The sequence below is a fragment of the Equus caballus genome, chromosome 2 (genome assembly GCF_041296265.1).
Source record: "Equus caballus isolate H_3958 breed thoroughbred chromosome 2, TB-T2T, whole genome shotgun sequence".
Taxonomy (NCBI): Eukaryota; Metazoa; Chordata; class Mammalia; order Perissodactyla; family Equidae; genus Equus; species Equus caballus.
In genome coordinates this window covers 39,582,106-39,605,367 of record NC_091685.1, presented here as the reverse complement: position 1 = coordinate 39,605,367, position 23,262 = coordinate 39,582,106, and the positions used below count along the sequence as shown (strand labels likewise).

At 59.0% G+C, this 23,262-nt stretch overlaps 1 protein-coding gene across 4 annotated transcripts in view; it reads left to right on the top strand.

Annotated features, from left to right (window-relative positions):
- Nucleotides 1-23,262, top strand: part of TNFRSF1B (TNF receptor superfamily member 1B) — a 33,690-nt gene that overhangs the window by 5,442 nt on the left and 4,986 nt on the right. For 2 of the 4 annotated variants that reach the window (XM_023635759.2, XM_023635760.2), the window contains exons 2-9: nt 11,605-11,704; nt 13,426-13,554; nt 14,048-14,197; nt 14,684-14,777; nt 15,198-15,436; nt 15,945-16,022; nt 16,616-16,650; nt 22,104-22,311. In XM_023635759.2, the coding sequence (XP_023491527.1) occupies nt 11,605-11,704; nt 13,426-13,554; nt 14,048-14,197; nt 14,684-14,777; nt 15,198-15,436; nt 15,945-16,022; nt 16,616-16,650; nt 22,104-22,311 (1,033 nt within the window). Of the gene's footprint in view, nt 1-4,836; nt 4,948-11,604; nt 11,705-13,425; nt 13,555-14,047; nt 14,198-14,683; nt 14,778-15,197; nt 15,437-15,944; nt 16,023-16,615; nt 16,651-22,103; nt 22,312-23,262 lie in introns of those variants that run through there. The other 2 variants (XM_014737671.3, XM_070253234.1) reach the window with 2 other exon arrangements.

Below are 23,262 nucleotides of genomic sequence, written 5' to 3'. Positions count from 1 at the left end.
TTCTGTTTATCTGTGACCCTGAGGAGGAGAAGCCCTGTGGAGGCTCTTCTGAGGTCGTGCTGTCCATTCCCCGGCCTCTGACAGCCCGTGAAGTGACTTCCAAGACAGCAAGGCTCCAAGGAAGGAGCAGTGCACTGGGTGTCAGGAAACCAGTGTTCCCATGCAAGCACTGTCACTGGCTCACTGTGTGACCTTGCTCAGGTTACTTAACCTCTCTAGGCCTAAGCACCCCTATCTATAAAACCTAACAGGATTGATCCCAGTGCTCTCCCGGAATGTTGAGAAATGTCAGCCTTGAGTATGCTTGACAAAGACCACAGATTGGGGGATCAGGGGGTCTACAAACTTTCTTGGGAAGGAGAGTCCAGCAGTCCCCACCATGAATATCGTCGCTTCCTAGTCTCTCTTCTTGCTGACCTCAATCCTGCTCGCTTTGGCTTGAATTATTTCTTTGACTCAGGCCCCAGTAGCATCAAAAATTCCTGGCTATCTGTCAGCTTGCATCCAAGACAAGATGCAGACCCCTCAGGCGGAGCAGCATTCCTGGGTTCCCGCCTCCCTGCCCCTTAGTGCCTACGCAGCACCTTGTAAGATCAGAAGCCAGCCTGTCTGGGGCCCCTGACTGTGGGAGGGTCCGTGCTGTGGGCATCCACGGCAGGGCCTGCTGTCTGGGAGCCCACAGGTTCAAGGAAGCCTTGAGTGGGGAAGGATGTTTCCTTGAAGAACCGTGGCGTGCTGTGAGGTCACGGGTGGAGGAGGTGACATCACTGTGGTTTGGGGCGCTCAGGGTGCACACCGGAGAGGAAGTGTCTGCTTACCGACTGGGGTTCGGAGGAGTAGATTTCCTTCTTCCCCAAGTCTGAGCCGTGCTGGGGGGAGTCTGGGGCTGGGGGGCAGCTGGCCAGGGCCCCAGACTCCAGCTCTGGTCTTGTCTCTGCCTTGCTGTCCTGTTCACTGTGACACAGCGCCCTGCCTCTCTGAGCCTCCGGATCTTTGCCAAGGAGGAGGGTGGAGCAGGCTCCATCCCAGTGTCATCTGTGGAGCTTTATGGTCACTAGCCTGTTGATGCTGTCACTAGAACAGGAGGCCCGTTAGCCAGCTCATTCACTCCACGTGTTGCATGTGAGGAGCGAGGCTGCAGAGCCCACTTCCCAGGCCCCAGGCGCCAGCTGCCCTCCCACTCTTGGTAGCAGACACGGAGTGGGCACGTGTGGGGCAGACTGGCAGCACTGAGTGACCTCGAGAGCACAGGGCCCTCGAGAGGCCAGCAAACCACAGCTTTGTACCCAGCTTCGGAGCCTGGGCCGACCAGCCGCTCTGACCAGAGACGGGGCAGAAATCCCCAGGGGGTTTTGTTTGTTTGTGTTTGCTGTCCAGACAGTGGCCCACCCGTCTGTTTCAGTCTGAGCTTGGCCCTGCAGTAGGTATGGCTGCTGTGGCTGCAGGTTCAGGGAACTGAGTGGGTCCGAGGGGGAGTGGGCAGCGGGAAGGGGTTTGGGGCAGGCGGGCTGCGCTGGGATGTCTTCCAGCCATCAGTGGAAGGCCTTCTCCAGGAGAGATGACAGAGGTTGTGCAAGGGACCCGAGTATGGGGCCGGGAGTCGGGGGTCTGAGGCCTGGTCCTGGCTTGGACTCCAGCTCGGGAGGGCCTGGCTGCTTCCTTCTCTTCTCTGAACCTCAGCTGCCCCAGCTGGAAGTTGAGATCCTCGAGGACCCCGCCCACACCTGCTTTAGGGTCCTTTGGCCCCAGGTGTTAGCCTGGGGGGGTGGTGAGGGGAGTTGGTGGCTTTGTGGGGGAGGGCGCGGAGTGCAGCTCTGGCTGCCACATGGCCCCGCTCAGAGGGCCCAGGTCTGGACTTTACAGTGATTCCCCGGGGAAGGGCTCCCAGCACTGCGCTTTCATTAGAGGGACCCCCACCAGCATCCTGGACACCCCTGCCTGTCCCTCCTCCTGCTGACCCCCGGCCTGGCTCCTGTCCGCCACTCGCAGAGGCTCCAGGTCCGGCTTGCCCCAGGTGAGCCTGCCACTGGCGGCTCCGATCGTCTGGACGGGACCAAAGAGCTCAGGTGGGGACAGAGGCTCTCAGAAGGAAGAGGGATGGGAGACCCCGCTGGCCCCTGCCTAGGCCAGGTGACCTGATTCTGGTCAGGGTCAGCCTCTGTGGTCCTGGAGCTCTCGTGGTCAGCCACAGGCTGACCTCAGCGGCCCCAGGCACTGATGGGGTGGGCCTGAGGCTGGGCAGGGCTGGCCCGCTCATCTTAGGGGGCAGATGTGAAGAGCCCGCACTGGCAGCAAGCTGGGATTCCCGGGGACCTGTCTGACTGCATCTAGAGCAGGTTGTCACTGTGCTCTGGGTTTCCTCAGTGCTGAGGTAGGGATTAAAGTGCCCGTCTCTGTCACTTCCCATGGGGACTGGGAGATGCTGGGAGAGTGCAATGAACCGAGGGCTGGGACTGACCTCCGGGGGTGCTTCGGGGGTGCCAGGCAGGAATCTAATGCGTTACATGCACCAAGTGCCTTCAGTCCTCATAGCTCCCCTGGTGTGGGGGGCCCATTCTTGTCCCCTTTTTATAGGAGAGGCCATTGAGGACAGAGGTTAAGCTACGGTTCCGCTCTCAGCTCGCAGGAGGCAGAGCCAAGATTGCACCCCAGACGGTGGGGCGCCAAGCTCTGCACTTAAACCACCACCCAGATGTAATCGCGGTGGCCCGGAGGGACTCTGGTCTAAAAGCTGCACTCAGTCTCTCCCCACTGGGGACACCTCCTGTCTCTTTATAAGCCCATTTCCTGCCCAGTTTCATGCTGGCCCCAACTCATTTCAACTAATTGAAAATTAAAACTTGGGGCTTCAGTTAAACAGTTGAGCATCTGTTAGGCACCTGCTGTGGGCCAGGCCCTGGGCTGGGCAGAGAGGGATGAGTAATAACCTGACGAGCAACGCTCGGCTCTCGCTGTCGGCCGGGCGAAAGACCCAGTATTCTACGTGCGGTGGCTCTGAATCATAACAAGCCTATGAGGTGGGCACTATTTTTGTCCCCATTTTATAGGTGACAAAACTGAGGCTGGTGAATGGCAGAACTGGGCTGAAAACCCGGGTGTCTGGCTCAGAGCTCACACTAGAGTGTGCAGAGGGAGAATACAGGGAAACAAATAATTAACTGAAAAGTGGTCTGGGCAGTACGGAGATATGTCCGGCTTGTCACTGGAGCCCCCTGGAGGGACCTCTGACCCTGTCTTGGGGTTCAGAGAAGGTTTCCTTGAGATGATAGTAGAGAAGACTCTAGATATTGAGGAGCTAGCCCTGCAAGGGGAGCCTGGGGGCCTCAGGGCATTTGGACAGAGGGAACAGCAGGGGTAAAGGCGTGGAGGAGGGTGAGGGAGCCGTGCTGCTCTGATGAGGCGGTGACGGGTGACCGTCATGTCAGGTGTGAGACGGGCAGCAGGCCCCGAGCTGAGGACATTGAGCTCAGGCCTGAGGGCATTAGAGCCAATGGAAGCTTTTAAGCAAGGCCAGACTTGGATGTAGGAAGTTGGCTTCCAGCCCATTTGGAAAGGAACATGAGGCTGGGGACCGAGAGTGAGGAGGCTGTAGCTGGCGAGAGATGCAGAGGGTGAGGGGAGCGGCTCCATGGCCGGGATTGAGGGGGCGATGTCGACAGGCTGCGGTGGGGGGATGGAAGGCTGGGGGTCTTCTCTGCAGCTAGACTAAGGGCTCCTTTGGGACAGGCACCACACCCAGGCACCTTGGCACCCTGGCACTTAGCACTTGGCCCCGAGAACCAGATAGCAGCCCGGGCTTCCTGTCTGCCCCCAGCTCACTTCTAAAGCGACATCACAGGCAGTAGGCCGGGAGTGGGATGTGTCACCCCTGGGCCACTGCCTGTGATGTGGTTGGTCCTTCCTGACGCAGATGCTGTTCCTCTCCGTGACGCCTGCCCGGTGCCGTCGCTGCATCGGCCGGGCCTGTTGTGGCTGCACCCCACCACACCCCGGGGCCCCGGAGACCTGCCATGCAAATGATGTGGTTTCTCTATTGCTTGAAGACAGTTTCCTCCTGTGAGGGGGTCCCTGGGTTGGTCCTTGGACTGACGCCCCTGCCCCTCCCCACAGCTGCGGCATCTGCCCCTGGGACCCTGGAGTCCCTTTTGCTTGGGAGAGTCAATGAACCCACTCGCACCTTGCTCACTGTATGTTCTCAGAGGAGTGCCTCTCCCTCTCTGGGCCCCTCCTCTGTAAAGTAAGGGGGCAGGACAGGATCACAGGGTATAAAGCTGTCTGAGGACATAGAGGCAATGCAGCTGTGACTAGTTCCTGTCTGACGCTCACTGGCTGCGTGGCCTTGGATACAGTATTGAATCTTTGCAAGCCTCTGTTTCTGCATCTCGAAAATGAGGTGTTACGGACCTCATTGTAGGAGAGTGCATGTGAGCGAGCGAGTGCCCAGCACTGTGTCTGCACACACTGGGTGCTCCTCCTGGCTCTGGACAGTCTCTGTCAGTCTTTCTGGCTCTGAGAAAAGGCTTCTCCCTGTGGCTTCCTTCAGCAGAACTCCTGCCCTGGGGTGCTGGGCACTGGCATCTAAGGGGGGGGGGCGTCTCCAGAAAATGAAAAAGCCTTGAAGACCCCAAAGGTGCTGTGCTCATGGGGGCAGGAAGAGCAGAGGGCTCCCCAGGCTTAGTGCTTTCCCATGTCACCGTCTTGGTGGCGGCGACTTCTTCCTCCTTCCCCCCCTGCCCCTCTTTGCCTTCCTCTCTCTCACTGTCTATTTATAAATAGGAGAAGGACCGAGGCCCCACCTTGGGGGACGTGCAGGGTCTCAGGCTGGGAGTGGAAGGCAGGAGGTCAGCTGGTGCGGGTTGCCCAGTTCCCCGAGAGCTGACCAGGGTTCCAGAAGCTGAGAGACCTGCTTGGCCGCCTGCCTCCACCCCTCACTGGCTGATGGCCCTGGTGAGGTCCCCGTCTGAGCTCGTCTCCTTCCCCCAGCCCAGCCGCTAGCTGCGGTTTCTGATCCTGGGGGAGGGTGGGGAGAGCGCAGGGAAGGGAGGAGCAGGGGGCGGAAAGGTCGTGCGTGACTCACCAGGTCAGTCCTGTCTGGCTGGCAGCCTTGCCCCTGCCAGGCCTCAAGCCTCTTTCTTTCAGGGACTCTCAGCCACGTTGCTGTCCCTTATGCTGGACACTGTGTCTTCTGGCCACTGAAGTGCCCTCTAGCCCCTAGATTTGGGCCACTCACCCAGACTCTTTATTTTGGGGTCCCATCACCCCTCCAGGTATTTCTCCTGAGTAAAGTCCCTTTGAGACCACCCAAGGCCACTCTCCTAGGAAGCTCCCATCTGGCCTGTGGGAATCTCCCCCTCCCTCTGCCCCAACAGGGCCCGCACTCCACTGTCACAGCCGCTGGCCCGCCGTGGTCTCCTGACTTTAGGCTTCTTGAGGATTGGAGCTGGGGCCAGCCTGTGGGTGACCTCGGAACACCAAGAGTCATAGGCCAGCTTCCCCGCACTTGCCCCCCAGGTGGGAGGGAAGCCGCTCCTGTGCCAGGTGCACATGGCCATCCAGCGCCTCACCTGAACCCGGCGGCTTGCCGCCCAGGGTCTCGTCCTTGCCTTGCCTGTTCTCAGCTGAAACCCAGGCAGAAAGAGCCCAGTTCTATGGTTTGGTTCCGTCCAGTGGAGCCCGAGGAGGAGGCGGGGCAAGGCGTATGTTACCATTTACAGAGAGAGTAAGTGACGTCCCCAAGTCCCCCAGAACCAGCGTGTGTACCTGCCCTCTAACCAAAGTCTGGTGCTGCTCCTCTGATGCCAGGTGTCCGGTGGGCCTGGGAGGGCAGACCCCTCTGACCTTTCCTCCCAGAGGCCACCTGCTCAGGCTGCCCTCACCTTGGGAAAGGGGACGAGGGGCAGAGGCTGGGGTGTGGAAGCCCTACCCTGTACCACCCCCCTCAGCCCTGCCTCAAGCCCCAGCCCCCATCTCCCATCTCCCAGCTCGTTCACTTTTTCCACCACACATGTGGGTGGGCCAGCCACCTACCCAGTACTTCTGAGGTCTTGGGAGAGGCTGAGCTTTTTGACACCCGTCTTTAAGAAGCCAGAGCTGGAAAGGGCTTAGAACATCAACCAGGCCCATGCTGTCGTTTTACAGATGAGGAAACTGAGGCACAGAGAAGTCGTTACGGCCCACAGTAGAGGGGGTGCCTGAGTGGGGGAGGGAAGACATTCAGGTGGGCCCAGGCGTTGAAATCCAGTCTTCCTGGGGTGACGGAGACACAGGCCTCAGCTTGATGCTAGGGAAGAAACAGGGCTGGAGGTGAGACCTCTCTGAGTCTCAGGCTTCTCCTCTGTGACTTGGGGTTAATGACGGTACCACCTCGCCATGCAGGGACAAGGGCTCAGAGAGACAGTGACGTGTGTTGACAGCTCTGCGCGATGCTTGGCTTGGAGAAGCTTTGAGGAGAAGGTGCTGCTGCTGTTTTGGTCTCCAGGACCCTCCCCCTCGCCTATGGTGGCCCAGCTGCCCTGGCCTCCTGGCTGTGCACGGACACACTGAGCACGTTCTCCCTGTGGTCCAGGCCCCACCCTGCGTTTCCTTTTTGCTCCTCTCTACTAGCATCTCGCACTTTCTCCTGTGCATGTCTGTGTCTCCTGCCCTAGAGCTCAGCCCCCCGAGGCAGGGACTTGGATGTGTTCCATGCGGTATGCCCGGTACCCACAACAGCAGGTGCTCAGTACGTTTGTTGAATGAATGAATGAACGTTTCCACTTTTGCCCCTGACTTTCCACCACTAAATGGGAGGTCGTCTGAGATGATGTCTGAGGTTCCTGCCCGCCCTGAGCTTCTGTGCCTCAATCCTGCCCCCAGTGCTGGGCCTTGTCACGGTCTTCATTGGCTGCCACACATGCTTCCAGCACTCGGCACAGCTGCCAATCAGCTTCCCTACTCGCAGACTCCTCCTTTGAGCCTGTGCTGCCCTTGCCCCTGCCTGCTGAGGGGCTGCCAGCCAAGGATGGGCCTCTCAGGAGCCCGGTGACTCATGCAGTTCTGGGCAGAGCCAGGGCCCAGGTACTGAGTGTCCCCGGCTGCTGCAGAAGACGGGTTCGTTCTGAGGCTCCTGGGTGGCCACCTGGTGAACCAGGTCAGAGCTGAGGTCAGAGCATCATGGCCTGAGGCCAAGAGGGTTCCCTGCATTGGGGTGTGTGTGTGTGTGTGTAAGAGAGAGCATGTGTGCCCATGTGAGTCAGTACTCCGGTCACTGCTCGGTGTGGAGGTGGCTGGAGGGGGCTGGTGGCATGGCAGTGACTCAAGGACGAAGGCAGATGGTGGATCCCTGCATCTGGCTCCTTCAGCTGTCCCGAGTAGGGGACCAAAGATCCCCCAGTGGGATCAGGGCAAGAGTCACATCCCAGGGCCACCTCCTCCTTCCTGGATGACCTCAGACAAGTGCCTTGATCTCCTTGCGCTGTGAAATGGGCACACGCCCACCAGCTTTTTCAGGGGAAGTGGGCTTCTATAAGGTGCCTGGCCCGGCACATAGTAGGTGCTTAACGAATATCCCATTGTTTTCCTTCCTCCCTGAAGGGCCAAAGCTGAGAACCTGGAGCAGGATGGAGACCCCCTGGTGGGCAGGGGTGCTGGGTCTGTGTCGAGGGGAAAGGGAAGTTTGGGCCCCAAAGAGAAGGGCGGCAGGACGGGGATGGCAAGGCCTACAGCTGGTCCGGTGTGGCCTTGGGCACGTCGCTTCGCGTCTCTGAGCATCTGTGAAGTGGGGGGAGACCGTCCCAGACGGTGCGTCTAGCCGCTCCTGGGAGACAGTAGGTGCTAGCTCCTCCGGACTGCGGGTTCCTCCTGTCCTGGGAGGGGGGAGCCCAGTGCCGAGGAGAGGAAATGGGGCTGTGAGGCAGCTCCAAGGCCTGCGGTGGGTGAGGGCTGGGCCCCCATGGCCTCCTTGAGCACAGTCCTCCGTTAGCCTGCCGCCAGCCAGCCCTGGAATGGCCCAGAGCCTTTGGAGACCCCGGGAGGTGGCTTTGCCTCTTTCCATCTCCACCTCCTCATCTGTGAAATGGGCACAGTCAGACCTGCCTCACACATTGGGTGTCAGATGGGTCCTCCCTCCCTCCCTCCTTTCATCTCTCCTCCTCTCCTCCTCTCTTACCTACCTACCTCTCTCTCTCTCTCTCTCTGACTTGCTGTCTATCTCTCATCTGTCCATCCATCATCTATCTCCTCCTCCCGCCCACCCGCCCCGCCTCGCACGGCGTCACAGATTTCCCACCTGTTAGATGGGTGACCGACGCTCATCAGTGATTTCCAGATTTTCACCTGGGGCCCCTGTGTTTTGAAACCTTGAGTCTGCTAAACATGCTGGGTGAATCGAGTACTGTCCGATTTATTTCCTCATTTCAGAATGTCAGAGCTCCCTGTGGGTGGGAGGTGTATAGATAGATCTGAGCCTCCCCAAGGCCAGCCAAAGGGACTGGAAGCTGCCATAGCCCCACGTTTCCCGGAGGCTGCTCGCCACATTCTGGGGGCCTTCAGGGACTCCGGCCCTCGTGGCCCCTGCGCTGGCCTGAGGCCGGCGCCCAGGGCTGGGGTCCGGGCGGCCCTTCTCGAGGAGCGCTGCCATGGAGGGAGTGACCTTTTGTCCCGTTCTGCGCAGGGGCTTTCTGTTCCTCATTGTTTAGCCATGACAGGGCTGTGGGTTTTTTTCTTTTTCTGTCCAAGAGGATAAACAGGCCTCGAGATTGCTCAAGGGAGGGCTGACCCCTCGCCAGCTGCCAGCGGCTCGGGGCTGGAGCCTCACAGGGCAGCAGGAGGAAGTGGAGGGGAGGGTATTTGTGGCCAGATCCAGACAGGAAGAGACCCTGGAGGGCCGGCTGCTGGGCAGTGGCCTGGGGGCCGTGGGGGTCCAGCTGCCTGCCTTTGTCCAGGAATCCCTGGCCTGTGGGTAGAGCGAGAGCCCCCACTTGGCCATGGCAGGGCCCTTTCCCATCAGGCCCTTTGGGCCTGACAGGAAATCCTCCCCCAGCCAGGGCAGGTCCCGCTGGGCTAAAGGAGGCTGCCCTGGGGCCGGTGGGGGGATTTCTCTCCCCTGCCACAGCTGCCCTGGCTTTGTGGTTCTCAGGCCCCACATGAGTGAGGGGCTCCCCTAGGTACTGGTGGGGGACACAGGGTCCTGTGCCAGCTGCCCTGTGGGGCAGGGGGTGGCAGGGAAGGAGGTGCGCCCCCCCCACCCTCCGGGATGCTCTCCGAGGGGAGGGCAGCTGCCTCTTGGGGCGCGTAGGCAGAGCAGGGAAGCCACACGGCAGCAGCCTGCAGGGAAGGCCTGTTTGGGGCCTGTGGGGGGACAGTTAATGCGCAGTTGAATGGTGCATGTGAAGGGAACAGCAGAAGGTACGGTCTCTCTGGTTAGGGGGCCCCCCAGCCTTTGATCGCTGGGTCTCCTCCGTGTGCCCCCACCCAGCCGTCTGCCTCCGTCCATGGGTGCCAGATGCTCAGCGAGGTTCAGCAGCGAGGCACCAGAAGCACTTCAGGAGGTTTTCTTTTTCTTTTTTTAACAGCACAGCTTCCTGGCCCACCCCCTGAGCTGCTGCCCCGTTTGTTGGGGTGGGAGTCAGCGTTAATAACAGGCCCCTAGGGTGCTTTGGACACGGGCTATGAGTCCCAAGCCATCTGTGAGGACCCCTGCTGCTGTCCAGGCGCCTGGCTCCAGGACCCAACGGGGGTGCAGGAGGACTGGGATCGTGTGTGTGTGTGTTGTGTGTGTGTGTGTGTGTGTGCATGCACATGTGTGCATGCATATGTGTGCCCAGCCATGGGCATGCAAGCTTATGGTCCAGATGGGAATGGAACTGACATTTTTAGGCTCTGTGCTATGCAGAATGGTTCCCACTTCCCGTGCCAGCCACCTGCATCTCTCCCAACCTCTCTAGAGCTAACTTCCTGGGGTCTGGCTCTGAGCCTGTGCCTGGGCTCGGGGTGGGGGCAGGGCTCCAGGGGCAGGCCGCCACGGTGGGGGCACCTGTACTTGGGCTTCATGGCCCTGGTGCTGAGGTCAGGCCCCTCCAGGAAATGACATTGTAATGAAGCCACTGCTTAGATTAGCGACCCCTGACACCTGCTACATGCCAGGCTCTGGGGTCATAGCAAGAAGTCACCCCCAGCGCACAACCTCATAGGGCGCCCAGCTGGTGGGGGTCCAGCCCCGTGTGCCAGGAACCCTGATGGAGGAAGGTTGGGATTCTGGGTCCGAGTGATTATTGAGGGAGGGGTGCGGGCAGGGCACCCTTCAGGGGGAAGCTGCTGTCAGAAGGGACAAATGAAATTTTGTGAAAGGAAGCATCAGTCTGTTCCCGGTGGAGGAGGCAGCTCAGGCAAGTGCGTGGGGCAAGAAGTCACAGATTGCTCCGCAGAAGGAAACCCCAGCCCCTTGGGGTCATCCCCTGATGGCTTCCAGCTATTAGCACTGAGCTGCATGCAGCTCGGGTGGGTCTGGGGCTGCCTGCCAGGCTGAGCGGGAAGGCAGCTGGGTTTCCAGGTCCGCTTTCCTCGATGCAGGGGCCAGCCAAGGGCCCCGCTGCCTCAGGCTTTGGCAGGCATGGCTCCCGACACCCGGGCTACTCCCGGGCGAGCAGGCTGGGGGTGCTGTGGAGGGGGAGGGGAGGGCAGCTTGAGCCTCCCTCCCTGCAGCCTGAGCCTCGGGGGTTCTGGAACCTGGAGGCTGGGAGCCATTATCAGGCAACATCCCCGGCAGCGGGAGAGGAGTGCCCTGCCGGTAAAGGGGGTCAGAGTGGGGAGCAACGGCCTCCACTGACTGGAGTACCTGGGGCCCTCAGAACGGTCCCTGGCACCCTGTAAGTGCTTAAGAAATGGTGACTGTCATCATCACGGCCGTCAACAAATAGCCTTCTACGGGCCCCAACTCTGCTGTGGGCCCTGCGTTGGAGGCTGAGGGTCTAGAGATGACGAGGCCGTCATTTCTGCCCTCTCCATTACAGATGTGTGGTGTGTGTGTGTGTGTATGTGCGTGTGTGCATGTGCACACACGTGCACCCACGGGGATAGAAGGACAAATAGGCACCCCATTTCAGCATGATGAGGTGATCATGAGAAGGGACCATATCCAGTGTTCAGAGAGAGCCCAGAGGAAGAGGAACCTGAATCAGCCTGGGGGAGTGAGGGAGGGCTTCCCAGAGGAGGCAGTACTCAGCTGGAAGGACTAAGGGGCGATTCCCAGGTGCAAGAGGGAAGGGAAGGCATCCTACCTAGAGGGCAGCTTTGTGCTGAGCACTGTGGTTCTCTGTGACCAAGACCCCTGCCTTCTGGGCAGCTTCGGGGCCCCACATCCGCCCCGTGGAGTGTGAGGAGCCAGCTTGCTCAGTGCCCGCACCTGCAGACAGGCATGTGCCGCAGATGGGGGAGGAGGCGGGGGTGGAGGGAGCCAGGGCCTCTCCCTTCTACTCCTACCTGCTCCACGTGGAGAAGTCCCCAATCAGTAGGGCCTCAGCAGGGAGAGGGCCACACATTCACAGGACATGGGACAGGGATCTTGGCGTCAGGCGTGGCGGACTCCGCCGGTTGCCATGCTGATGGCGTCCTTCCTTCCCGCTCCAGGTGGTGTTTCCCCGCTCTGTCCCGGAGCCCAGCAACTTGTGCCAGCCAAGAGAATACTACGACGAGAGGGCCCAGAGGCGGTGCAGCCAGTGTCCACCCGGTGAGGGGCAGCGGCTGGGACCCAACCCTCGGACTGGCTGGGTTGCTGGGGACTGGTGCCTTGGAGGGGGCGTGTGCACAGAGGTTGGGGGAGCAGCTTACTGAACTCCTTCTGGTTCCATGAATTGGCCCCATGCTCCCTCTTGCTTTTGGGGCTTTGCACATGCTGTCCCCTCTTCCTGGTGCACTTCCAAACTCCTTTCCCCTGGATGACTCCTATTTATCCTTTCGACCTCAGCTTAGATGTCCACCTCCTTCAGGAAGCCTGCCTACACTGCCTGGCCAGGTCTTGTTCCTCCTCTGAGCTCCCGTGCGCCTGGCATCCCCCATGGCAGCAGCCCTTGTCACGCTGCAATCATGGCCTGACTCCTCTTTTGTTGCCCCCACTGTGGGCTTGCTCTCCACTGAATCCCCATGCCTGGCACATAGTGGGTGCTCAGTACATATTTGACTGAGTCAATGAATGCTTACCTATTTCACAGATGGTGGACCTGAGGCCTGGCCCCAGTTGGGACAGCCAGGTGGCCCAACTCCCGCTGCCATCCATCTATTCATTCATTTAACCATTCATTCCTATATTATTTATAAAGCATCTGCTGTGTGCCAGACGCTGTTCTAAGTGCTAGGAATACAACCGAGAGCAGGGCAGACAAAATCCTCACCCTCGTGGATTTTACGTTCTAATAGAGGGACCGACAGATAAACCAGCAGAGGAAATAGATGAGCCGAGAGGTCAGAGAGTGAGTGCAGTGAAGAAAATGAGGCAGAGTAAGGCAGGTGGAGACAGATGGAGTAGGACACGCTGCTTTATGCAGGGTGGTCAGGAAGGCCTATCTGAGTTGCTGACACTTGGGCAGAGACATGCAAGAGGTGAGGCAGTGAGTCATGCACATATATAGGGAACAGCACGCCAGGCGGGAACAACAGCAGATGCAAAGGCCCTGAGGTGGGGGCCTATTTGGTGAACTTGGGAAACAGTGAGGCTAGTGTGTGGCCCAGGGTGAGTAAGTAAGTAAGCGAGCAGGGACCATGGTGAGGAGCTTGACTTTTATTCTGCAGGATCCAGATCCACTGGAGGGCGCTGAGCATTAGTCTGAGATGTGCACAGGCCCATGTGTACCTCTCACCTCCCACAGCCATTGTAAGGGACCCCAGCGGAAGGGACTCTTCTTTCTTCTGGTAACTGGCAGAGTCTCTAAGAAGTTACTAGATTAACAGAGCAGTGACTTTGGCAGTTTAGGAATGGGGGCAGGGCTCAGAAGGGAAACTTCCTAAAGATATGCCGTGGGCATTCTCCCATCCCCTGGCGTGCCTTCTCTCCAGGCCTTCAGGAGTCCCCCAGGGACTACATTCCTACTACCTTTTTCTCCTTGAGTTCATACCCCCAGGTGGAGAATTTTACCCAACTCTAAAGAAGAAAAGAACTGACAAACTAGTTTTCACTAAAGTGTTGTTGACTAGTAATAGGCAAAGTCCAATAGTGGAATTCCAGGCATCTGGAAAGAGCAGAGGGGAAGATGTTTTATGAGCAGTGGGGGTTCAGAAATGGAATGGCAGCTGGCTCATGTTAGATATGAGATGAGTCGATGGAGGACTTGCACCTCCATCAAAGGGCCTTCCCACCTAGGCTTCAGAACTCTGGGGCTCTGGGGAACAGTGGATGAGCCCAGGGTCCTGGCAGAAGCCCCACCTCACTGAGACTTCTGGCCTTTGTTTTCTCAGGCTGCCGCGCAAAAAGTTTCTGCAACGAGACCTCAGATACGGTGTGTGTCCCCTGCGAGGACAGCACATACACCCAGCTCTGGAACTGGCTCCCCGAGTGCCTGAGCTGTGGCTCCCGCTGCAGCACCGGTGAGTAGGCCCAGAGAGGGGGTGGTCCCCAGCATCCGCCCCTGGCCACCAGGCGCTTCAGGCCATTTGGCTGAAAGCTGGCTGGGATCACTCCAGACCAGTTGTTATGCCCAGAGCATGAGGTTCATGGGTACAGCCCTTTACTGTTTATCCATGGCGTTTCCATCCTCTGTCTCACTGAATCCTTGCACATGGCCCATGGGACAGGCAGGCCCAGGGCCGCAGCACGAAGACTGCGCACTTTAGAGTCCAGGAAGTCGTGCCTCAGAGAGCAGGCCTGCTCGCTCACGCTGGGATGGAGCTGGAGCAGGACCACAGGCCTTGGGACTCCCTGGCCAGTGTTCTTTTTGCCCCCTGCAGAGGGGATCCGCCAGCCTGAGGGAGATCAGAGCTCTCTGTGGGCGGTGGGTGGCTGGGAGGGCAGAGTAGGGGTGGCCATGGGCAGGGCCGGTGAAGGCACGAATGACCCTGGGCCGCCCTCTCACTCCTCTAGGCCAAGTGGAAACTCAAGCCTGTACTTTGAAGCAGAACCGCATCTGCACCTGCGAGCCGGGCAGGTACTGCATACTTCCAAGGCAGGAGGGGTGCCAGGTCTGCGGGCTGCTGCGCAAGTGCCCGCCCGGCTTCGGCGTGGCCAAGCCAGGTATGTGTGGGGCGAGGGCCAGAGGTCCTTGGGGACCCCCTTGGGCCTTTCCTTTGCAGTATCAACCCATCAGCCCAGCCTGGAAACGTGGTAGCCATCCATCTGTGCCCACTTCCCTCATTCGTTCTTTCCTTCAGGCTCCTAGTTAGGCACCTGCTGTGTGCTAGGCCCTGGGGGTCCAGAGATGGATCAGATTAAGCCCTAAGCTACTGGAACATCAGGTCATGCCACAGGAAGATGAACCCATGTGACCCTGGAGACCAGGAAGTCACTCGAATTGGTTAAAGACAAACACCGCCCAGCTCTGTGTGTGTGTGTGTGTGCGTGTGTGCACGCACGTGTGTGTGTGTGTGTGTGTGTATTTAGGGGTAGAGGTGCAGACAGAGGTCTGTGGGCCCCTCAGATGTCCCCCGGGGCTCCAGTGTCAAGGCCTACCTGGTCCACAGAGTGTTTGAGCTGGTGACAGCTTCCAATTTTTCCTTGAAGGAACTGCGACATCAAACGTGGTGTGCGCTGCCTGTGCCCCAGGGACATTCTCCGACAGGACGTCGTCCACAGATACTTGCAGGCCCCACCGGAAGTGAGTGGCTGGGTCCCGTGGTTCTAGGGGAGCAGGGAGGGGCTGTCCCTGAGTGACTCTGGGGTCTGGAGCACAGAGCGGCTGGGCCACGGGGCCTGGAGGCTCCCGTTTGCTCCCTTGGGTGGAGGCATTGCCGAGCCCGGTTCAACGCCAGGGCCGGTTTATCTGCCGGTGGCCCCCAGGACAGACAGCACGGTGAACAGTAGCCTTGCCCTGGAAGTCAAGACTGGGTGGGGAGCTTGGGGAGAGTGGGAGTGGGAACAGGAAGGGGTGGTCCTGAGAAAGGGTATGGCACACATACTCACTCCCCCATCCCGCCGGCTGGGGCCCTTGCCCACTGGCCTGGCTCCTGCCGGTGAACCCAGCCACCCTGAGCCCTTGAGCCCTCTGCTGCCCCTAACCGAGTCTCCTCGTCTGCAGCTGTAGCTCGGTGGCCGTCCCTGGCAATGCCAGCATGGATGCCGTCTGCAAGTCTGTGCTTCCCACCCCGAGAGTGGCCTCGGAGCCAGCCTCTGCGCCCCAGCCAGGGTCCACGAGATCCCATCACGCGGAGCTGACCCGCGGGCCCAGCACAGCTCCTGGTACCTCCCCCCTGCCCCCGATGGTTCCAAGCCCCCCAGCTGAAGGGCTCATCACTGGCAACTTCTCCCTTCCAATTGGTAAGTCACAAGAGGGCCCCTCCCTCCTCCCTCCTGTCTCAGAGGCTTACTCAGAGCCTGCTGTGGGCTGGACGCTGTACTCTGCTGTGATGCAGGTGCTGGGGGGACTTGTCTTCTCCCGAGACCCAGTGCTGTCAGTGAGAGCCCCTGGTGGGGAGAGAAGGGGTCGGGGAGCTGGTCTCCTGGTTGCGGTTTCTGATGAACCCATCAGGCTGTGAAGACGCTGGGCTGGGCCAGGTCATCTTGGGGGCTTCCCTTCTGGGGTTAGGACTGCATCAGGCCAAGTTCTCAAACTGGTGGCCCTGAGGTTGTATGCAGCCCACAGACGTGTTTTGTTTGGCACACGGTTTTTGGGTTGTTCTTTAATTGAATTTGAGAGCCTCTGACCCTGGCTTGCCCCTCGCCTGTGACAACGCCAGCCACCTTTGGTCATTAACTGACCTGCTTGCCACCTGGGACATCCGAGTTTGCTCTTTGCAGCTGTTTTGAGCTTCTCTTTTCCTTCTAGGGCTGATCGTGGGAGTGACAGCCTTGGGTCTGCTAGTAATCGGGCTGGTGAACTGTGTCATCATGACCCAGAAGAAAAGTAAGATTCCGTTCCTTCCTTCCTTCCTTCCTCCATCCTCTTTCCTCCATTGGCTCGGGAAGCTTTTCTGGGGCATCTCCCGTGAGTCCAGCCCTGGGCACAGCCTGTGGGTCGGCCAGAGCTGTGTGCTGCAGTCCCTGTTCTGTAGGAGCTTAGGGCCTGGGGTGGAAGGCGCTTCCACTTGCTCATCTACTGAGAGGCCAGATGCCGTCAGGGCCGTGCAAGGGGGAGACCAGGATTCTTCCCTAGGACTCCCGGGGCTTCAGGCTTTCTAGAGCAGTTGGCCTCTGAGCTGGGTGAGATTTCGATGGGTGGGGTGTGTGCAGGAAAGAAAGGGTGTGCTAGCCAAGGGCCTGGCATGAGCAAAGGTGGGGAGGTGGCACAATGGTTGGGGGTGGTGGAGGGGACTGGCACAGCCTCGGGCCAGCTGGAGCATTGGATATAGAGGTTTTTGTGTGCCTTGTCATTGCCCCCCGCAGGGCTGGGCCTACTCTGGCTGCTGCTGCTTGGGCCCCATGTTGCCCTCCCCATTAGAGCACACGGGCCCTGAGGAAGTCACTCTCCCTGACTTGTCCCCTCTCTCCTCTTTGCAGAGAAGTCCTTCTGCCTGCAAGGAGAAGCCAAGGTGGTGAGTCCCCTCTGCCCCCCTGCCCCCCACTCTCCTGCCTGGTGGGCTTGGTTGTTCCGCAGGAAGCAGCGACTTCCATCGGTTGGTCTGTCCAGTGTCAGGTGGGGTGCTGAGCCCTGGGAGGCTGAGGAAGGGGCAGCCCGGGTCTGTCCTCAGGGGTAGGCAGCTCTCTGTGTCCTGGCAAAGGAGACTGTGAGTATGAAAGGCCACATCAGGGAGCAGGGTGTTGGTGGTGCCCGTGGCAAGCATGTGGCCACAGACCCAGGGTGTGGCCTTGGGCAGAGGTGACGTTGCTCGCAGCTCTGTCTCCTCAGCATTAAATGGGGATTGCGTCGCTGAGCCCGCTTGCAGGGCTGTGCCTCTCCCTCAGCTGGTAGCACTTCTCAGCCTCTCCCTGGTGCTTAGCACATTCTCATGGGGCAGTGGTTTGCAAACTGAGTGCTAGGGTACCCCAGCGTCCCACAGAAGGCCCCAGGGGGTCATCTCTGGGGTTGAGGTGGAGGCAACGGGGCAGGGCCCTGGGTCCTCCTCCCATTTCAACCAAAGCAGCTCACCTCTGATCTTTTTATGAAGTAGGGTCCGTGAAGGACTTTTGCTAGAAACAGTCTGGTCTTCCATCAGGAAGGCATTCGGCTGCAACTAGCTGCAAGCTGAAGGGTGGCTTAAAGCAACAGGGCTTTATTTTTCACACCTACCAAGACGTCGAGGGGTTGACTGCTGCTGGAGCAGTTCACGTGCATCCCCTGTGAGGCCAGCGGGACCCCAGGCTCTGCCATCTTTTTAGTGTGTTGGCTTTTGTTCTCTTGCTGCTGGCCTTAGGTCATAAGATGGTGATCACCACTTCAGATGTGACCTCTGGGTCGGAGGCAGGAAAAAGAGGGGGAAATGGCCAGCCAGCCACAGTGCCTTTCACCAGGAAACCAGCCGCTCTCCCAGAAGCCCTGGGTAGACTCCTCTTTTCGTCTCCCTGGCCAGAATGGTGTCACGTGACCATCCCTAGCTGCAAGGGAGGCAGGAAGGGGGCGCTTTGACATCCAGCCTCTGTGGTGGAGGACAGCAGGGAAGAGGGCTTGGAGACAGGTATGGGCTGAGCCGGCACAGTGTCTGCCGCAACCCCGTACCTGGTGGACAGGGCACCGTTACAGGCGAGGGAGCAGAGTCTGAGGAGCTCCCTCCATGCCCCCGTCCTGCTGGGGCGGCGTTTCTCAGCCTCAGCAACGCTGACATTTGGGGCCTGAAAATGCTTTGTTCTGGGGGGCTGTCCTGTGCATTATAGGCTGTTCCCCAATATCCCTGGCCTCTCCCCACTAGAGGTAGCAGCATTGCCTTCCAGGAGTGACAACCGAAAATGTCTCCAGACATTGCCAGATGTCCCCGAGAGGACAGAGTCACCTCTGCTCGGAAGTCACTGTGCTAGAGAAGAGCTCAGCCCGGGGCGGCCCAGTGCCTGAGGTCTCCCCACGGCTCTGGATGTGGCAGGGACCAGAGACCGGTTTCATCTCCTGGTTTTGCTGACCAGGACAGAGGTGCAGAGAGGGGAAGTGACTTGCCCACAATCACACACGCTTGGCCGAGGGCTTGTCTCTGGACTCCTGGCGCAGTTCTCCTTGGCCTGCCCTCCAGTATTTTAGCAGACATCAGCACTGGTTTGGGAGTTCAAACCGTTTCTCATTCTCCCAGGGTGCGAGTGCCACCCCTTCCTTTCTCTGGTTTCGGTTCAGGGATGCTGACAGCTGCTGCCTGGTGGCTGGGGAGCCAGTGTGCCCTGCAAGCTCCACCTCAGCGGCCCAGCCACCGTGCTCCTTCCCGGCCTAGTGGGTTTCCCAACACGCAGTGCAGCAAAGATGTCCTGGGTGGGGCCCTGCAGCCTCCGCTTCCTCTTTCCCTCCACTCGGTCTTGTGGTTACTAAGTGTGAGCAACTCAGCTGCTATTTGTTTAGCACTGTTGTGTGTAGAGCCCAGTGGTGTGCTGGTAACTGGCCCCCCCAGTGGGGAAAAAAAAACCCAAACCCAGATTTATGATGTTTGCTCATTTCTGTGTTATAAACGCTCCCACCATGGCCGAGTTCAAGCTCCCAGGCCTTACTGAGCGTGGGGTTGGGAAGAAACAGTACAGGTCCGAGCTGGTTCTAGCACAGCCCTGGCTGAGCCCCATGCCAGGCTCCCTGCCTGCACCATGGCACTGCATCCCCACACTCCTGCGAGGATGCAGCATCCTCATCCCCATTTTACTGGTGAGGAAACTGAGGCTCAGGGAGGTCCAGGTACCCGTGTAAGCTTAGACCCCTAGGGAAGGGGCCTAGCCCAGGTCTGAGACAGTCTGAGGCCACAGGCTGCGCCTTCACCCACTTGGGGCAGACACTCATGGCTGCTCCAAGCACCCCCAGCCCTGGCAGGGCCTGCCCTCAGCTTGGTCGCTTCCCAAGGGCCCTTCAGTCCCTGGCACCCTCCTCTGGCCCCTTGTTTGGTCTGTGACCCTCTCTTCCTCCCCCTGGCTGCCAGTGGTCCCTGCCTGGTAACGCTGGAGTCCAGAGCGTGGTGAGTCAGCAGCCCCACCCTGTCCCTCCAGGCATGGCAGGACCAGTAGCTTCTCTGTTTAGAAAAGGCCAGCCTAGCCATATGTGTGAGCTCACCCACAGCCGCCCCCACAGACACGTGCACAGGCTCGTGTTTAATAACGAGAGTGAGCATTTATGAAGAGCGGAACGTATGCCAGTCACAGTACGGAGCATTGTCTTGTCTCACAGCCGTGCTACGACACAGGCAATATGATTGTTGCCCCACTTTTACGGCCTAGGAACTTGGGCTCAGAGAAGTTGAGAAACTTTCCCAAGGTCACACAGCTAATGAGAGTGGCCTGGGACACAAACCTTGGAGTGCCTCTCTTCACCACCCCCAGCACTCACGTTAACTGCACCGCTCACAGATGTGCACACATGCGCCCACACACATAGACACACATGTGTGCACACTTCACATACCTGCACACCTGCGCATATAGGTGTGTGGGCCTCATGCACACACACTTGCACACACAGACACGGCCCCTGTGGGCCTCTGGAGGACCCAGCTGCTGGCTCTGCCAGGGTCTCTGCTTCTGCTCACAGCAGGGCTGGGCCAGGCCGGGACTGGCTGGGATCCTGTTTTTCGAACAAGCCCTCTCGGTACTCCCCCTTACTGGGTCCCAGTCTGAGGAAAGGACTCAGGATGCGTCTGCCCCACTCAGAGCCTGCCTGAACTTTGTAACTTGTGGCTTTGGAGGAGGGAGGTGGGCTGTGACCTTTGGGAGTTTCTGTTCTGCCTGGCCCTTCCTACCCGCAGAGCAGTGGGACACGGGCTGAAAAGCCCCTTCTCCGGGGTTGTGAGGAATGACATTTGGATGCGCCTCCCCCCGTCCCCCAACTCTCCAAGCTCAGAGAGCGCTGGGGGCAGGGGCCAGTGGCCAAGGTGAGACCACCTGGGCAAAGGCTCAGCCGGAATTTGGAATGCCCTCCATCCCTCCAAAGCTGGGGGTGTAAACCAGGGAGGCAGGCTGCGGTGGGAGGGGGGCAGCTCTGGTACCCTGGTCTGGGCTCATCCTGCCCCTACCACGGACCAGCTCTGTGATGCTGAGCCCCAGACTCACCCTCTCTGGGCCTCCGTGGCCTCATGGGACAGCTGGCAAGGGATCCTTCCATGCTGGAGTCCGAGGATGTGGGCTGGCCTTGGAGAACCGAGGGCTGGGGCGGGCTCAGGGGTCTGGAGGCCACAGCCATGGTGGGCGGGGGGCCGGGGTCTGCATTGATGGCCCAGAGTGAGCAGCTGCTGCTCGGAGCTCCTGGAATTGTAGCTCCCTCTGAAGCGAGCCCAGGGGTCTCAGCCCTTCCCGGGGAGGGGGGCTAACATGCCCGCAACCCCATAGCAAACACCCGCCCTGTGACCCTCACCTCCCCCTTCCATGTTAGGCCGTGTCCCACCAGCTTGTAACTCACCTCAGTTCTCATTCTGCCCCGGACCCTCTCGTCCTGCTCAGGGCAGCAGACGAGCTCCTTCCTGGGATCCAGCAATCACCGGAATCCCAAGGCAAGGGCTTGTGTGCCTGCTCAGTTAGTGTGCACAGGCACCAGTCTCGGGGTGGAATTTCCAGGTGCCTCCCAGCACTGGGCGCTGGAAACGGGCACCTTGTCTTGAGCCCCTAGAGCTGAATCCCCAGAGACCCAGGAAAGGCCTTGTGGGTTTTAGCCTAGCTGTACCATGTTCTAACTGTGTGACCTTGGGCAAGTCACTCAACCTCTCTGGGCCTTGGTTTTCACGTCTGCAAAGCAAGGATAACACTGGGCTGTTGGAAGGATCAATATAGTGTCTTGGCGGGACTTCAGCACACTGCTTGGCACCGGCTGGCGCTCAAACGTTGACTAATGTTTTGTTTTTGTTGTTGATGATGATGATGATGTTCTTCTGTGAAAAGAAGACATGAGGAGTCACCGAGCAGCGGGGGGAATGGAGTCTGGGAAGGGCTGTGGAGACAGCCTGGCTGAGGGTCCTAGATAAAGGGCTATCTGCACGGGATGGATTGATGGATCACGAGGGCCAGATAGTAAATATCTTAGGCTTTTGGGGTCGTATCGTCACCGTCACAGCTACTCACCCTGCCGTTGCTGCAGGAAAGCAGCTGCAGATGCTGCGTAAACAATGAGAGTGGCTGTGTTTACCGACACTGAAACTGGAACTTCACGTAATTTCACGTCAGGAAATTAATTATTCTTTAAAAGCTTTTTTTCAACCATTTAAAAATGTAAAAACCATTCTTAGCTCGCAGCCTGTACAAAAACAGTAGCGGCTGGATTTGGCTTGTGGCAGGGGTTTGCCTACCCCTGATCTAGCAAACCCTTGTGTGGAGCTCACCATGTAACAGAATTGTTCTGAGCACTTACAGATACCCAGCCATTTAATCTTCATGACAGTCCTAGGATGTAAGTTTCTATTTTCCCTTTATAGATGAGTAAATGGAGGCACAGAGAGGTTAAGTTGTCCGAGGTCACACGGCTAGTGAGTGATGGAGTCATGAATTGTACCCACATTGTTTAGTTCTGGAGTCCATGCTCTTGGCTGCTAGGCTGGGCCACATCACCCTGTGCTGATGGAGTGACCTTCGGAAAGTCACTCTCCTGCTCTGAGCCTCTGTTTCCTTAGGCAAAATGAGGATGAATGTCCTGCCCCACCTCTGAGACTATTTGGCGAGCAGGGCCGCATGGCCCCTGACCTCATAGGGGGCAGACAGATTCCAGTCACAGAAACCACGGAGAATCACAGGTCCCGAAAGTGCTGTGTGTGGAAAGAACGTGCAGGTGTGGGCAGAAGTGCCGTGTAAACTGTGAAGTGCTGTGACATGGGGTGCGGATGGTGGCGAGAAGAGGGGAAGAGTTGTTGGCTGATGGGCTGACCACTCTCCCTCCTCTCTCCTCTCCATCCAGCCTCACCTGCCTGCTGATAAGGCCGGAGGGGCTCCGGGCCAGGAGCAGCAGCACCTGCTGACCACGGCGCAAAGCTCCAGCAGCAGCTCCCTGGAGAGCTCGGCCAGCACCGCGGACAAGAGGGCGCCCACGGGGGACCAGCTGCATGCCCCAGGCACGGGGAAGGCCAGCGGGCCTGGGGAGGTGCGGGCCAGCTCCAGCAGCTCAGGTGAGAGGCGGGAGCGCACCCGGCACGTCCCCCTCTTCGTGTTCCCTCCTGGTTTCTGTCTTAGTCGTCTCCTCCTGGCCGCCCCTGCCGGGCGAGGCCGAGCTTCCAGCAGGGCAGTCGAAGCCCTGGGTGACCAGCCTCGGCTCACCATCCAGCCCCATCTCCTGCTCCCCGTCAGGGCCGCCCTGAGCCACAGGATTCCTTCAGTCCTCCAGACTCACCCAGACCCTCCTGCTTTGCCCCCGCGGCTTTTTTCACCAGGAACACCCTCCTTCCAGACAATCCAGCTTGTCCTTTGAGTCCTCCACACCCAGGCAGGGGGTTTTCCTGTGTGTTATAATACATATGGATATAACACACAATAATGTTATATTATTACACAATTACCATATGCTTACATAATTATTATATATTATTATAATATTATATTAATACCTATTATATTTTACAGATGGGGAAACTGAGGCCCAGAGAGGTTACACAGCTTGTTCAAGGGCTCACAGCTAGTAAATGGAAGAGCCAGGAATCACCCCTGGGCTCTCAGGCTCCAGAGCCCTGGGGCAGAAAGCTGAATGACTACATCGTGTCCCCAGGGCTCCACTCCCTGTGGCTTGTGGCCCAGTCCCTTTGGGACTGAGGCTCCAGGCTTGTGGGGACCGTGTGGGCTCTGGGGAAGCCCCTGCTGCCTTGACACAGTCTGCGTTTTGCCCTGGAGCTGGTCTGTGCCAGGCGCCAGCCCTGGCGGGCAGCGCCGATATCCACACTTGGCTGTGTTTTGTGGTGAGAGGTCGGTTCTGCTGGCCCGAGGCCCGCTCACCTGGCGGCACCGGCTGGCGGGAGGTCAGGAGTGACCATGGACTCGGGTCAGTCCCAGATGCTGTCCCGGCCGCTCTGCTGCCATGAGAATCTGCACAGGCTCCTTAACCCTGCCGGGCCTCAGTTTCCTTGTCC